This window comes from Felis catus, chromosome D4 (genome assembly GCF_018350175.1).
Source record: "Felis catus isolate Fca126 chromosome D4, F.catus_Fca126_mat1.0, whole genome shotgun sequence".
Classification (NCBI taxonomy): Eukaryota; Metazoa; Chordata; class Mammalia; order Carnivora; family Felidae; genus Felis; species Felis catus.
In genome coordinates this window covers 30017167-30034618 of record NC_058380.1, presented here as the reverse complement: position 1 = coordinate 30034618, position 17452 = coordinate 30017167, and the positions used below count along the sequence as shown (strand labels likewise).

The window sequence follows — 17452 nt, the reverse complement described above, 5'->3', positions numbered from 1 at the left end:
GTAACAGGCATTGTTTGGAGAGGGAATAAAGGAAATACAATGGACTGTATAAAATCTGAAGGTTTTTCCTTCTTAGAAAATAAGTTATTATAAATTAGTTCAATAATTCTTAAATGAAATTAAATTATGCTATGGATATTTGGAGCTTTTTTGAAAATCACAATATAAAGGGATATAATACAATATAAGGGGAATATAATACAATTATATACAATTATATACAATACAATTATACAATTGTAAGGGATATAATACAATATAAAGGGAATATTAATGTAATCATTCTCATTATTCCCATTACCTGTTCAGTTCATCCAGACATAAGCGCAGTGTTTCATAAGTTGTTAGAGCAATTTCACATTTCCTCTGCTTTACACGAATCAGTTCATAGTCTTTTTTGTTACCATGTAAAACAGTGACTCTGAAATATCCCCAGGTGTCCAATTCATCTCTCCAGTTGTAGAGTACAGAAAGAGGAGCAACTATTAAGAACATCTAAAAGAAGAAGAAAAAAATTATGATATATTTTTTAAATGAAAAAAAAAAAAAAAAGAAATCCAGAATACCAATAGTCCTATTTAGTTTCTGGCACTGCAGTTAATAAGAATAAATACAACTTAGTGATTGGATATATCTGGATATAGAAGACTGTCAAAAATACTTTGTCATCCACTTCTCTTTTATTAGGATAAAACAGATATCTAACTCTGTCCAAAGGAAGAGTTGTTTTTTATTTCCCCCCTCTCCCCGCCAAAAAAAAAAAAAAAAAAAAACAAAAAGGAGCTGAGAGATAAGAGAGAAGCAATTTTCCAAAAGAGAAGAGTATAATCAGGACCCAAATAATAACTTCAAGAGCCAAGGGGGTAATATATAAAGCAGGACAGGTTTTTTTCTTGAAATACATGGTTTTCTGAAGCTCTTTCCTTTGCATTGCCCTAGTCCATTTCCTCTTTCCCTCTTTCAGATACTGTCAGTTGGAGACCTGGAAAATTCATTAGAAAATTGAAGCAATTAGAAGAAAACCTCTACCTCTCTTACCATTAGGTCAATAATCTACCTGTATTTATTTTCATGTATTCTGCCCTCCCACACATTACCATGGATGAATTGTCCATGTTCTTATCTGAAAATAAACCTTAAACTTACACCGTGGCTGCCATCATTTCTTGCCAACATAAAATCAATGCTGGAGAAACTGCCTCCAACTGCCCTATGAGACTAACTTTCCCTTTTTAGTGTACCACATCCATCCACAAGCAAGTAAGTTCTAATTTTTCCCAGAGTTAAAAAACAAAACAATACCCCAAATCCTCTTCCTTAAACGTACAACTCTCTTCAGCTATCCCCTATTACTTTACCATCTTTATAGCAACGATCCCTACGAGTTATCAATACTTATGTTTTTACTTAATCTCCTCCAGTTCTCCCTTGAATTCATACAAATGGGACGCATGTCCTAACCCTCCAACCAAAGCAGTCCTTGTGAAGATTAACAATGTATCTGTGTTTAGTTTTCACATGAATATTTTGGGGTTCCACTGACCTTCCCTGTACTAACCCCAAATCCTGCTGTCATCACCCATTTTAATTTTTTAATGTTTTTATTTCTCACTATTATCACTCTTTCTAAGCTATTATATTTAATAGTGTTACAAGTTTCTTTCCTAAAGTTTTATATTTGTCCTACTCGATAAAGATCAGCAAATTAAACATACTGAAAATTTTCAGTTTAGCAAAAATTAACTAATACAATACTAGTCTAAATCTTGCTCTCTCTTCTATGAAATATTTCAGCTAGGCCATTTGTCAGGTATAAGAATTCAAAGCTGTGATTGTATTTTGGAAAGAGAAAGAAGAAGAAAGAAGATTAACCTACTGAATGGCAGAGCTCCTTTTTCCCACCCAACATCAAACACACATAAATACTTTCTTGTCATACTTGATTCATCTCAAATACTTTTGCCTTTTGGCTTGGAGTTTATCCTATGAATTCTATTATTCTCTTACCTTCAAAACAAAATCTGGGATACAAATACTAAGTCCAAGTATAGTTTCATCCCATCCCCCCCCATTTCTGTTATTACAAAATGAAAATGATGGGTCCAAACTCCATCTGAGCACTTTGAGCAGTTTTCCACTTCAGATATCATTCATCAAAGTTGCCAATGAATCTAAAGATTCCTAGAATCAGCCCTCAGATTCAACAAGTTTTAAAACGAAGACATTTCTTATTATTGGTCTTTGAAATTGCAAAAGGTAAATAAAATAGTTCAGTGACCCGTTTTAGTACTGAGAGGTCAGAGAACTGAGTTATGCCATTTGCAAAGTCCAGAGAATGTATATAAGAAGAATGTAAAGTCTTTACTACCATGCTATGAATAATATTTCATTTAGCAAGCCTTACTTAAGCACAAGATGTCAAAACAATAAAATGGAAAGCAGTGTCCAGCTAAGTCACTGCACATAAAATAACATTATTTGTTATTCTGAAGCTAAGAAACAATTTTATAAAACTAGATCTAAAATGTAATATACATAGAATTAAAAGTTGCTTACTTAAATATTACTAACATCAATAGAGGCCACATTTAATCCTTCAACTAGAGAATACTGAATTACTTTTATCTCTTTCAACAAATCTAGTTCAATAATTGAAACACATGCTTTTAAATCTTGAATCTTCTTGTACTATGGCTTTAGGAAAATGATGTGATGTGGGCGGTGACAAAATACCCAAAGATGTTTTTCATGTGATGATTTCTGTGGTAGGAGGTACAGTATTAACGATAATCACCATACCATTATTGAGCACTTGCTGTATGCCAAGGACTGTGCAAAGTAGTTGACAAATACTAACACAAGGACTTTACATAGAAATGCTACAAAGTAGGAGTATTTAGTATTTTCCTAATAAAGGATGAGATGAGATAACTAAGGTGCAGAGATGTTAAATAACACACCCAAGGTCCTACTCCTATTAGATGGCAAAATAAGTATTTGAACCCGTGTCTGTCTAATTCTAAAACTCAGCCACTACTATATATCATATTAGTATTGTAATTTGCAAAGTCCATGACCATGAGATACAGAGCTCTCTTATTTACCACTATAACTCCAGAACTTTGTATAGTGTTTAAAAACAAAGGTGTTCAAATGATAAATGAAATAATAAATGCAACAATGCATGTCAGTGCCAGAATAGAAACAGCAATGTATATTTAGAGACCAACAATAGACAAACAGAACCAAAGCAAAGGTCTCACATGGGAGGAAGTGAAGATATCAAAGTGAAAAATAATATGTACCTTTACAGAGAGAAACTATAGACCATAAAATTGAAATTTTTGCCATACATAACTCAAAGTTCTAAAAAATATTCCCTGTAATTACCTCTACAATGTTAATTCCTTAAAAAAATGCCAAACCTTAAGAAAGAAAGAAAGAAAGAAAGAAAGAAAGAAAGAAAGAAAGAAAGAAAGAAAGAAAGAAAAAGGGAAAATGCCAAACCTGGAGTGCCTCGGTGGCTTAGTCAGTTACACATCCAACTACTGATTTTAGCTCAGGTCATGATCTCATGGTTCATGGGATTGAGACCCATGTCAGGTTCTGTGCTAACAGTGTGGAACCTGCTTCAGATCTTCTGTCCCCCACTCTCTCTGCCCCTCCCCACTCATGTGTGTTTGTTCTCTCTCACACACACACAAAATAAACAAACTTTAAAAAACTTTTATTAAAAAATGCCAAAACTAATTAATTTAAACCCTATAATACGTAATTGATAACTTTTCCTTTGGAATACTGTGGCTGCCCAGAGTTGGGCTCTGTGCTGATAGCTTGCAGCCTGGAGCCTGTTTCAGATTCTGTGTCTCCCTCGCTCTCTCTTCCCTATTCCTCTCATGCAGCCCCTCTCTCTCTCAAAAATAAATATTAAAAAAATTAATATGTATATTAAATATATATGGGAATTTAAGTTTAAAATCCATTCTAGTCATGAGCCTCTCCAAATCTTTTTTTTTAAAGTTTATTTATTTTGAGAGAGAGCACACGGGGAAGGGGCAGAGAGAGAGAATCCCAAGCAGGCTCCACACTGTCAGCACAGAGCCTGTTGTGGGGCTCAATCTCACGAACTGTAAGATCATGACCCAAGCAGAAATCAAGATTCAGATGTTTAACCAACTGAGTCACCCAGGTGCCCCCAAATCTTTTTTTTAAAGTAGCAGAAGAATGTTACCAAAACTTGACATTCTTTAAAAATATAAAATTACAGACCAATAGCACTTAAATTAATGGACACAAAACCAACAGATCTCAAATCTTGCAATTAAATAAATAAGGTCTGAAAATGGAAATGACAAGTAAAAGTATAAATATTCATAGAAAATATATGTAAAGCAGTAAAATGAACAGTAAATCAATTATTAAGAACAGTAAAATAATTAAGAAAGTGGAATTTATAAAATATATGTCTCACCTTAAATGACATTATTAGACCTGTTGGATTTAATATCTACAGAATATTCTATCCCAAAGGAGCAGAATATACATTCTCTTCAGTGCACGTTACAGTTTTTGGTATAGACCATATGTTAGGCCACAGAACAAATCTTAATAAACTTAAGGAGACTGAAATCATATCAAGCATCTTTTCCTACCACAATGCTATGAAACTAAAAAGGAAAAGGGGAGAATTCACAAATATGTAGAGATTAAACAACATGCTACTCATGATAAAAACCCTCAACAAGGTAGGTTTAGAGGGAACATACCTCAACATCATAAAGGCCATAGATGAAAAGCCCATAGTCAACATCATCCTCAATGGGGAAAAACAGAGCTTTTCCTCTATGGTCAGGAACAAGGCAGGGATGTCCACTCTCACCACTGTTATTTAACATAGAACAGGAAGTCCTAGCCATAGCAATCAGACAACAAAAAGAAATAAAAGGTATCCAAATCAGAAAGGAAGAAGTAAAACTTTCACTATTTGCAGATGACATGGCATACTATATAGAAAACCCAAAAGACTCCACCAAAAATACTGCTAAAACTGATATGTGCAGTCAGTAAATTTCTGTGAGTTGATTTCAGGACACAAAGTCAATGCACAGAAATCTGTTGCAATTCTATATACCAATAATAAAGCAGCAGAAAGAGAAATTAAGGAACCAACCCCATTTACAATTGCACCAAAAATAATAAGATACCTAGGAATAAACCTAACCAAAAAGATAAAGGACCTGTACCCTGAAAACTATAAAACACTGGTAAAAGAAACTGAAGATGTAGAGAGCCCAGAAATAACCAACATTTATATGGCTAATTAATTTATAACACAGGAGGCTAAAATATCCAATAAGAAAGGACAGTCATGGGGCACCTGTGTGGCTCAGTCAGTTAGGTGTCCAACTCTTGATTTTGGCTCAGGTCATAATCTCAAGGTTAGTGAGATTGAGCCCAGAGTTAAGGTGCATGTTGACAGCATGGAGCCTGCTTGGGATTCTCTCCCTCTCTCTCTGTCCCTCCCCTGCTCATGTGTGCTCTCTCTCTCTCTGGCTCTCAAAATAAATAAATAAACTTAAAAAATAGAGAAAGGACAGTCAAGTCAATGAATGGTGTTGGGGAAACTATACAGCCACAAACAAAAGAATGGAACTACTATCTCCTACGGCACACAAAAGTTAACTCAAAATGGATTAAAGACTTGAATGTAAGACCTGAAACCATAAAACTCCTAGAAGAAAACATTGGCAGTAAGCTCTTTGATATTGGTCTTAGTGATGATTTTTTTATATGTGACTCCAAAAGCAAAGGCAACAAAAACAAAAATAAACAAGCAGTACTACATCAAACTAAAAAGCTTCTGCACAGAAAAGGATATCATCGACAAAATGAAAAGACCACCAACTGAATGGGAGAAAATATTTGCCAATCCTATATCTGATAAGGGGTTAATAACCAAAATATTAAAGAACACATACAACTCAATAGCCAAAAAAATCTAATTTAAAAATGGGCAGAGAGAATCTGTATAGATATTTTTCCAAAGAAAAGGAAATGGCCAACAGGCACATAAAAAATATAACTGATCATCAGGGAAATGCAAATCAAAACCACAATGAGATATCACCTCACATCTGTTAGACTGCCTATTATCAAAAAGACAAGAAATAACAAGTGGTAACAATGATTTTGAGGCAAGGAAATCCTTATGCACTACTGGTAGGAATTAAAATTGGTGCAGCTACTATGAAAAACAAAAAATTAAAAACAGAACTACCATATGATCTAGCACTTTCACTTCTGGGTAGTTATCTGAAGAAAACAAAAACATTAACTTGAAAAGATATATGTACTCCCATGCTCATTTCAGCATTATTTACAACAGCCAAGATATGGAAACATCTAAGTATCCAGTGATGGATGATAAAGAAGATGTGATACATACGTATCACATATATATAAAACATGTCACATATGTACATATACATGTATACACACACACACACACACACACACACACACACACACATATATATATACAAATGTGGAATACTATTCAGCCTGGACCTTAAGGGCATTATGCTAAGTGAAACAAGTCAGACCAAGAAAGAGAAATACCATTTGACTTAACTTATATGTGAAATCTACAAAATAAAACAAACCAAAAATCAAGCTCATATATCACATATATATATCACACATCACATATATATGTGTGTGTGTATATATATATATATATATATATATATATATATATATCTCACATATCACACACACACACACATATACATACATATATACATGTAGAATACTATTTTGCCATTAAAAGAATGGAATTCTGTCATTTGTGATAACCTGGATGGACCTTGAGGGCATTACGCTAAGTGAAACAAGTCAGACCTCGAAAGAGAAATAGCATTTGATTTCACTTATATGTGGAGCCTACAAAATAAAACAAACCAAAAAATCAAGCTCATAGATACAGAGAACAAATTGGTGGTCGCTGGGGTGAGGGGGTGGTATGCAAAACAGGTGAATGGGGTCAAAAGTACAAGCATCCAGTTATAAAATGAGTAAGTCATGAAGATGTAATATATGCCATGATGACTGTAGTTAATAATACTGTATTACATGTTTTAAAGTTGCTAATACAGATTTTAAAAGTCCTCCTCACAAGAAAAAAAATTTCTAACTATGTATGGTGACAAATGTTAACTAAACTAGACTTATTTACTGTGGTGATCATTTTGCAATCATTACGCTGCATACCTGGAACTAATACATCAATAATACTTCAAAAAAAAAAAGCCTGATAAAGCATGTGGCTTTAACATATACACACACACACACACACACACATGTGTGTGTGTATATATATATATATATATATATATATATATATATAAACATGACCAATTAGAATATAAAATTTTAAAAATTCCATTTGAAATAGCAACCAAAAAGAAAGAATACCCAGTTAAACTTAATGAACAATAAACAAGGTCATACAAAGAAAGCTAGAAACTCTGAGGGGCATAAAATAAAAGTTAAGCAAATGATACAACTACTCTAGGATATGCAGTATTTACAGTGTACAGATGTTCACTCTCCCTACATCAATCAATAAATTCAGAAATACTACCTAAAATATCAATAGCTTTTTAAGAGAAAGTTGAGAAAATTTGAAGATAAACTAGTCTTACCAAACATTAAAACATATTATAAACCCAAAAAAGTCAAAACTGTTTAGCACTGAAAGAGAAAGGAGCAAATAAATCAATAGGACAGAACAATATATCTAGAAATATACCCACAAATATGGTGTTGTTTTACTCAAAAGTGACCCTTCAAATCATTGTGGAAAAAGAGGGCTTATGCAATAAATGACAGTTAAAATAATTGGCTAGCCATCTGAAAAAAAAATAAAGCTGAATTAATAGATTAGTCATTATAGCAACATAAATTCAAGCTTACACAAAGATGTAAAGGTATAAAATAAAATCATATACATTACAAAAGAATCATGGGTGAACTTACAATCTTAGGTACAAAAGACTTCTAGGCAGGCATAAAACCCAGAAGCTATAAAGATAAATATATTTAACTACCCAATTTTTTTTTTAAATGCAACCAACAAGTCAAAAGCTGACTCTGAAAAAGCAAGAAAGAAATATTTACAGAATATATAATGGACAAAAGATTAGTTTGTAGAACATATGATTAAGGACTATTAAGAAATATGATTAAAACTAGAACTTGATTTTTTAAAAACTATTAAAAATGTCTTTTAAGATTCTGAAAAGATACTCGACTTCACTCATAATTAAAAGAATAGAAATCAAAGCAAGATATAATTTTTCTAAATCTCTGACATAATTTATGTAACAAACATAAATCCCTTGGATAAATAAAAAGGTGGGAAATAGACCCTATTCTGTTTTCCAAAGTGATTTTCCAAAGTGATTCTGTTTTCCAAAATGATACACTATCGGTAAGAATACAAACTAGAACAAGCTTTTGAAAGGCTATTTGACTCTAGCTATCAAAATATAATATGTAAATACTTAATTTCAGTATCACAGATTGTGTGATTCCAGTACCAAGAATTTATACGGGTATGATGGCAAGACATGTGCATGAAGATTTTCACAGTAGCATGTATCTTTATTTTCTCATGAATACCAAGAGGATTATCTTGGTATACATCAGAAACTAAAGAAATAGTGTATAGCAAATGCTGGAAACTTATTTTTTGTTCAGTCACCATTGAAACTGCTTCTCATACTGTGATTATTAGAAAAATTCTCTGCATTAATACTGATTATGAATTTTCATAGATTCTCTGAAGTTTTATCATATTTTAAAATTATCGTATTTTAAAATTAATTTACCTTGATTCATTTTCTTAAAGACTGAATTCCAATCCTAATAGCTTAAATCTAAAGAATCATTCCAAGAATTAATATTTGAAATGCATACTTTGTGTCTTTTCATTTAGGAATTTGTTCTTGGCACAAAGCATTTATTTCATGCATTCCTAGATGACTTATTCACACTTGAAAAGTTTCAAAACGTATATGAGATGTATCATATCACACACACATACCTCAAATCTACCACTCCTTAAATTGTTGCATTTAATTCATTAAAGGATTTTTTGCAAGGAGTTCCAACATTAATTTTTCAGGATTCCATTGCAATTCTTGCATTAGCATAATAAATATAAAGTAATTTATTTTTTCTCTAGCTATTTCATAGACCATCTTTTAAAAATGCACAAGATTTTATTTTATTTTTTTTAAGTTTATTTATTTATATTTGAGAGAGAGAGACAGAGCACATGAGTGGGGGAGGGACAGGGAGAAAGAATCCCAAGAAGGCTCTGCACTACAAGTGCAGAGACTGATGCGGGGCTCGAACTCACAAACAGTGAGATCATGACCTGAGCCGAAACCAAGAGTCAAATACTTAAGCAACTCAGCTACCCAGGCGCCCCTAAAAATGCACAAAATTTTAAGTGGACCAATACAAATTTATCTTTTAAGAATTTCATCACACAAAATTATAGTATTTGAATTCACTTCTGGGGAATACTTTAGGATGTCATTGGCAATCCCATTAAAAGCTTTATGAAATTCCAGTTCACCTGATCAACTAAACACATGTATTTATTGATGCCACTTGAAACAAAAGAACAAATATAAAAATAAATCCATAATAGTGTAAAATGCTTCGAAGGGGCACTGCCAGAGGACCAGAAGTGTGTAAGAGTATATGAAAACTGCCATACTTAAAGAACTGAGGAATCCATCCTATACTTATGTGAGAGAAAACTTCCCCAAAAAACACAAAGTGAATTTTCCTAAAAAATAGACTTCAAGCCAAACACTGTAACAAGAGACAAAGATCACCAGATTATAATAAAGGGGTCAATTCATTAACAGAATATAACAACTGTAAATATTATATGCAACATCAGAACATCTAACTATATAAAGCAAATAACAGATAGGAAGAGAGAAAATGACAGAAATATAATAATAATATGGGACTTCAACACCCTACTTTCAACAATGGATAGATCATCCAGAGAGAAAATCAGTAAGGTAACATCAGACTTAAACTATACATTACACCAGATTGGACCTAAGAGGCATATACACAACATTTCACCTAAGAGCAGCAGAATATATATTCTTCTCAAGCACATATGGGACTTTCTCCAGGATAGATAATATGTTAGGCCACAGAAGAAGTCTTAAATCATATCAAACGTATTTTCAGACCACAATGGTATGAAAGTAGAAATCAATGACAAGAGGAAAACTAAAAAATCCATAAATGTGGAGATTAAACAGTATGCTCCTGAATAATGAATGGACCAATGAAATCAAAAGGGAAATAAAAAAATATCAAGACAAATAAATATTGAAACACATATCAAAACTTTTGGGATGCAGCAAAAGGAGTTCTAAAAAGAAAAACTTTCTACATTAAGAAAAAAGAAAATTCTCAACTAAACAACCTAACTTTACACCTCAAGAAACTATAAAGAGAAAAGCAAATTGAGCCCAAAGTTAGTAGAAGGCAACCACAAAGGTCAGAGTGGAAATGAATGAAATAGAGACTAAAAAAACACTAGAGAAGATCAGTGAAACTAAGAGCTGGTTCTTTGAAAAAAAACAAAAAAACAAAATTAGCAAACCTTTAGCTAGAATAAGAAAAAAGAGAACACTCAAAATTAGAAATGAAAGAAGAGACCTTATCACTGATAACAAAGAAATACAAAGGATCATATAAAATTACACAGGTATATACCACAAAATAGGTAACCCAGAGGAAATGAATATATTCCTTGGAAATACATAACCCAACAAGACTGAATCATGAAGAAAGACAATCTGAACAGATCAATTACTAGTAAAGAAACTGAATCAATAACCAAAAACCTACCAGCATAGAAAAGTCCAGGACCAGATGGCATCACTAGCAAATTCTACCAAATATTTGAATAAGTAATGTCAATCCTTCTCAACAATCCTAAACTCATTTTTCAAGACTAATGTTATCCTGCTATCAAAGACAAGGATAGCACAAGAAAAGAAAATTATAGATGTAAAAATCCTCAACAAAACATTAAACAAACAGATTTGTCAGTCCATTAAAAGGACCATACACCATGATCAAAGTGGGATTTGTTTCTGAGATGCATTGATAGTTCAAACATAAGAAAATCAATAAATGTGATATGTCACATCAACAAAATGAAGGATAAAAATCATATTTCAATAATTGCAAAAAAAAAGCATTGGACAAAATTCAACATCCTTTAATGATAAAAACTCTCAACAAATTGGACACAGAGAATACATACCTTAACAAAATAAAGACCATGTGGGTACCTCGGTGGCTCAGTCATTAAGCATCTAACTTTGGCTCAGGTCATGATCTCACAGTTTGTGATTTCGAATCCTATATTGAGTGAGCCCCAGCCCTGCTTCAGATGAGCTCGAGCCCCACTTTGGGTGAACTCAAGTCCCACTTTGGGTATGAGCTCCAGGTGAGCCCCACTTCCCTCTCTCTCTCTCCCCATCTCTCTCTTCCCCTCACTCACTTGCACTCTCTCTCAAAACAAAATAAAACAAAACAAAACAAAACAAAACAAAAAAAAGCCCATATATGACAAGCCCACAGTTATCATCATGCTCAACAGTGAAAAGCTGAATACTTTTCCTCTTAAGATCAGTAACAAGACAAAGATGCCTCTTCTTTTTTTTTTTTTTACGTAATTTATTGTCAAGTTGGCTAACATAAAGTGTATACAGTATAAAGTATATTCATAAAGTGTATACAGTATAAAGTGTATTCACTTGGTTCTTGGTTTTGGGGGTAGATTCCTGTAATTCATCGCTTACAGATGACACGCAATGCCTATCTTGCCCAGTTTATTCAACATATTTCTAGAAGTCCTAGCCAGAGCAATTAGGCAAGAAAAATAAACAAAAGGCATTCAAATTGTAAAGAAAGAAGTAAAATGTGTGTTTGCAGATGACATTACACGTAGTAAATCCTAAGATGACAAAAACAAACAACAACAACAACAACAACAACAAACAACCACTTAGAACGCAGTAAAATAAGTTCAGTAAATATGCATGACACAAAATCAATACACAAAAATCACTTGTGTTTCTATACATTAGTAATAAATTACTGAAAAAAAGAAATTAAGAAAACAATGTAAAGAAATAGCAGAGTAATTTATTTAAGGAGAAACAATTATGCCAATCATCTGCTCCTGAGAAGCAGCACTCTGCTTCCCCTACATAAAGTACTGTGTATATTTTTCCAAAGCAGGAGAACATCTTCAAAATTCATAGTGAGTGTTCGGGCTAAGGAAATATCTGAATTTCAAGGTTGAATAAAAAGTCCTATATACTTTAAAACAAAAAGAAAATTTCCTTTCCAAGGAAAAAGTCAATTCAGTATTGAATCCTCATCTATGACAAGGAGTGACAAAAGAAAATAAAATTATTTTGGTCAAGTTTTAAGAGAAAATCCTTAACTTAGAATTCTACACACAGATAAACTATCAATCCAGTATGACAGCAATATAAAAGTACACAAAATTTTTGAAACAAATAATAAAGTTGTTAAACAAGCAAAAAACTGATACAAATGCAAGAAAAAATGAGAAAGCTAAAAGATATAGTGGAAATTTAATCCATTTCTCTCAGGATCTAACTGCTCAAATAGATTTAAAAAAGAAAAGCATTAATTTTAACAATACAATTAACAAGCCTGATCGAAATATTTATAACTATGTGGCCATAATAACAAAGAATGCACAAAATACTAGCAAACATTTAAAATTAAAAAAAAATAATGTTTATTTATTTTTGAAAGAGACAGGGCTTGAGTAGGGGAAGGGCAGAGAGAGGGAGACACAGAATCTGAAGCAGGATCCAGGCTCTGAGCTGTCAGCACAAAGCCCAACACAGGGCTCGAACTCACAGACTGCAAAATCACGATCTGAGCCAAAGTTGGGCACTTAACTGACTGAGCCACCCAGGCACCCCAGCAAATATTTTAAAATAAGTGAAACTACATAATATTCACAGCATTAAAAACACTTGACCATGGATTTAGCCACACACACACACACACACAAAATACCAACCCTATTATCCCAAAAACAAAAGTAGAAAGTAGAAATCAACAATAGAGGCTAAATACTCCCATCATTCTCCATTCCCCAATGATATCTATTTACTTGGAAATTTTACACTTTGCTTTATTTTTTTTAAGTTTATTTATTTATTTTGGGAGAGAGAGAAAAAGTGTGAGTGGGGGACGGGCAGAGAACGGGAAAGAGAGAATCCCAAGCAGGCTGTGCACAGGCAAGATCATGACCTGAGCCAAAGTCGGACACTTAACCAACAGAGTCACACAGCTGCCCCTAAACTTTGCATTAAATAGTACTTGAGTAAAAGCTATAACTGGAGTCACAGATAATTTAGAAAAGAATACTGAAAGACTACATAGTAAAAACTATGGAATGCAGCCAAAGTAGTACTCAAAAAAACATTTACAGCTTTAATGAAATTTATTAGAATATAAGAAAGATGAAAAATAAATAATTAAGAATTGAACCGGAGACAGAAAAATACCAGTGTATATATATGTGCCTATATAAATATATAAATTTAAATAAATATATATTACAAATACACATTATATATAAATATCTTTAAATACTTAAAGTATTACTTTTCCCTGCTGTTTACTCTGTCTGCTAATTATCACAACTGACATAAGATATTCATAAACTCTGCACTGATATTTAGAATCAAATAACAACTAAAAACAGGACTTGAACTCTAGAAGATTTAAAACACATCAAGAATATGTTTTAAAAAAAGAAATTAAATTTAACATAGGATGTATTTATAATATTAAAAATAATAAAAAATTTAAAGTAATAATAATACCATAAGCCATTACTTCTCAAAATTTTGCACAAAATTGCCCCACTGATAGACAAGAGTAAATTGGTCTTCTCAACAATCTTATATATATATAAGACTTATGGATGAGACTGTTTTAAAACTTGTGGAAAGTGATTCATTACCATAATATAACAAAGATTTCATAAAATCACTTCATCTTTATTTCTATCCAGTTTCCTGGTGCTGAGAACATAAAAGTCAGACACAAAAGTACACCTTTTTCTTTCATTATTTTATTAGAAATATATTATTTTTATGAGTCATATATGAGATATCTATAAACATATATTTATAGAGGAGAAAGCTGATGTACAGCTATGAAGAGCATTTATAGTCACATGGGCAAAGATAAGTTAAGACCTTAATTGTTCTGACTCCAACTTCAATGGTCCTGATATAGGAAGAACTTGTTACATATTTTCAGGATGTAATTACTCTGCTAACAACTTTACCAGTTAACATACCTTTGTTAGCAACATCTACAACTGTCTTCCTTTCATTCTCCCATAAATAAAAAACAGGATAATAGACTTCAATGAACTTTACATACACAACAATGGAAATTTAACAAATTAATGAAAGTAAGTCCTGTAAATCCAGCCAAGGAAAAGACTGAAACCCTCTAAAACAATTTAAGCTAAAATTGTACTTTCCCATTTTGAGAGTCAATCATACTTAATTTGAGGATGAAATTGATAATCCTTCAAGAATTAGGCTTATAAAACAAGTATTTTAACAATGTTTTTAGATTCTATGTTTTAAATTTATACTATAATGTGTGATGTTTATAAGTTTCTATATACTTTTCTAATACCAGCTTCAATAGATGTATGCTTCTAAACATCTTACCTTTTTTGCTATAGAAGGGGTTTCCTTTTTCATACTTCTTAGTAAAAACTCTGGCATGTTGTTTTCAATATCCTCACGAGTTCCCTTTTTATGCAAAACTGCAGCCAAAAATGAAATAACCTGGGAGAAAAAAAAAAAAAAAACAAAAACCAATGTTTCAATTACTGGGTAAATGTTTCAAGATGGACAAATTTCATGGCTTACATGATTAACTACCCAATTAGTGACAATTTGAGTATGTACAAATAGATTTGTTACAGGGAAAAACAACATGAAATACCAGTATTAATTTTCTTTATATATATCAACAACTAAATGTACAGTACACATTACCCTTCAATATAGTATAAAAGAATTTTCATGTTGCTGTCTCTTCCACCATAAGTTCTACCTACTCAATGAAAGCTTCCTTGATCTCATCAGTCGGGACATTACCTTATTTGTTTCTCTCCATGGAAACTATCTCTTCATATATTCTATTAGAATGAACTATATACATTCTTTTTTCCCTGTAGAAAACAAAGCCCTTAAGGGAGTAATATTTGGCTCATAAAGTTGTGCACTTCTGTTTATCTAATAAGTATAGATGGAATGATAGAATGTTATTTCAGGATAGACTAAGACAATTCACTCATAGACACACCACTTAAATAACAGCTATTCTCCAAATATCAAGTAAGAAAGACAAAGAGACATTATAAAGGAAATATAATCCCCATAATGAAGAGCAAGAAACATTTAATCAACTGGACGTTGGTTCAGATTTTAGCATTAGTTGCCTGGCAGCTATGTAAACTTGGGCAAGATGGTTAACCTCTTAGAATAACTGTAAAAATACTTGAAAATAGCAAAAATAAATATTTGCAGAGTTGTAGTAAAGATTGGGGGGGGAGGGGCACCCGGATGGCTCAGTCAGTTGAGCGTAGGACTTTGTCAGGTCATGATCTCATGATCTCATGGTTCATGAGTTCGAGCCCCACATTGGGCTTGCTGCTATCAGCCCAGAGCCCGCTTCAGGACCTCTGTTCCCCCCCTCTCTGTCCCTCTCCTGCTGACATGCTCTCTCTCAAAAATAAAATAAACATTAAAAAAATAAATAAATAAAAATAAAAAATAAAATAAATATTAAAAAAAAAGTTGGGGGAAAGTATTTGAGGTATCCATATGGGAGAAAATAATTAATCATTACTTTAGAAAGATAAATTATATAAATATTAAAACCGAAAGAAAAAATTTTCAGAAAATTAGGAAAAAACCCAGAAAGGTGTTTTTAACATGAGTATGATTACCTATAATCTCAATCCCAAATGACAGAAGAAAAAAATGGTGTAAGAGAAGTAGTTGAAGAGATAAAGGCTGAAAACTTCTAAAAACTGATTTAGAAAACATTAAGCCATATATTCTAGATCCACGAAGAACATTAAACCAATAAACAAGTAATAAATAAATAAACAAACAAGCAATCCACAAGTAGGTGTTTCATAGAAAACCTGGCCAAAACTTGAGACAAAAAAAAAAAAAACAAAAAAACAAGAGAGGGGGACAGGAGTTAAGCTGGCAGAGGCGTAGAGAAACCCTAAGCTTGTCCTGTCCCTCCAACATAGCTAGACAGTTATTATATATCATTCTGAATACCCAAGAAGTCAATCAGAGGTCTGAGAGAACAAAAACTGCAAGTCTACAAGTACAAAAGTGACCACCTTCTGGAAGCTAGGAGGTGTGGAGAGTTGATATGGAGGAGACAGCTTCAGGTACAGCAGCAGGGAGGGAGGCCGCTTACGGAGGCTACCACAAAGTATTATAAGCAGCAGAGCACAAAATCAGAAATTTTAGAAGTACGTTATAATGGGGGATGTGCCTGGCTTAAAGGTGCTCAGGTGGTGAAGCTGGGCAGAATCCCAGATGTGACAGTGTGGTCTTAGGATCCCCTGGGTTGCAGGAAGAATGGGTGGCACCAATGTACTGCACTTTTTCTAGGCATAGGAGTGGCGACTCAGGCTGAGGGCAGCAAGCAGGGGTGACAGCTTTTGGCTCTGTTTTGTCATAAACGTTGAAGTACTATAGGGTCATGCAACCACTTTCCTCACATAGGCCAGCAAAAGCTCGCTGAGACTCTCCCCCAGAGGAACAGTGTGGGTCTACACCATGGGATTCCCTAAAATTTGGAGTTTTGAAACTCCTGAGATAAAAACAAAAACAAAACAAAAAAACAACAACCCTCAGACATGGGTGGCAGGGTGAACGCAGGGTTCTGCTGGAAACCAGGTATACAAGGGGGGTGAATGACTGCTCTTCTGTGAGCATTCCCTGAAGGAGGGGGCATGATTTTCAGCTCCAGGGCTAGAGACTGGGGCACCACCATATACATCCCGTCCCTCAGCACTGAAAGCCTTCAGTGAACAAAACAGCGCCACCTGGTGAAGGTCAGAGCCACTTCACCAAGTGCTGTCCCCTTGCGCCCTGAGGCACATTTGTATTGAAACAAGTAGGCCTGAGAATCAGCACAGCAGGCTCCTCCCCCAGAAGACCCGCACTTGTTTGCACCAAGTCTACTGATCATACAGTGCTACAAAGCTTCAGTTCTAGGGGAAATA

General features: G+C 33.4%; 1 protein-coding gene across 6 annotated transcripts in view; it reads right to left on the bottom strand.

The window, feature by feature from the left end:
* The window catches only part of ERCC6L2 (ERCC excision repair 6 like 2), a 135938-nt gene that overhangs the window by 83431 nt on the left and 35055 nt on the right, over positions 1-17452 (bottom strand). For all 6 annotated transcript variants that reach the window (XM_045043706.1, XM_011288295.4, XM_019815875.3 and 3 more), the window contains exons 3-4: positions 14859-14978; positions 302-495 (exon numbers count right to left, since the gene is read on the bottom strand). In XM_045043706.1, the coding sequence (XP_044899641.1) occupies positions 302-495; positions 14859-14978 (314 nt within the window). The remainder of the gene's footprint in view (positions 1-301; positions 496-14858; positions 14979-17452) is intronic.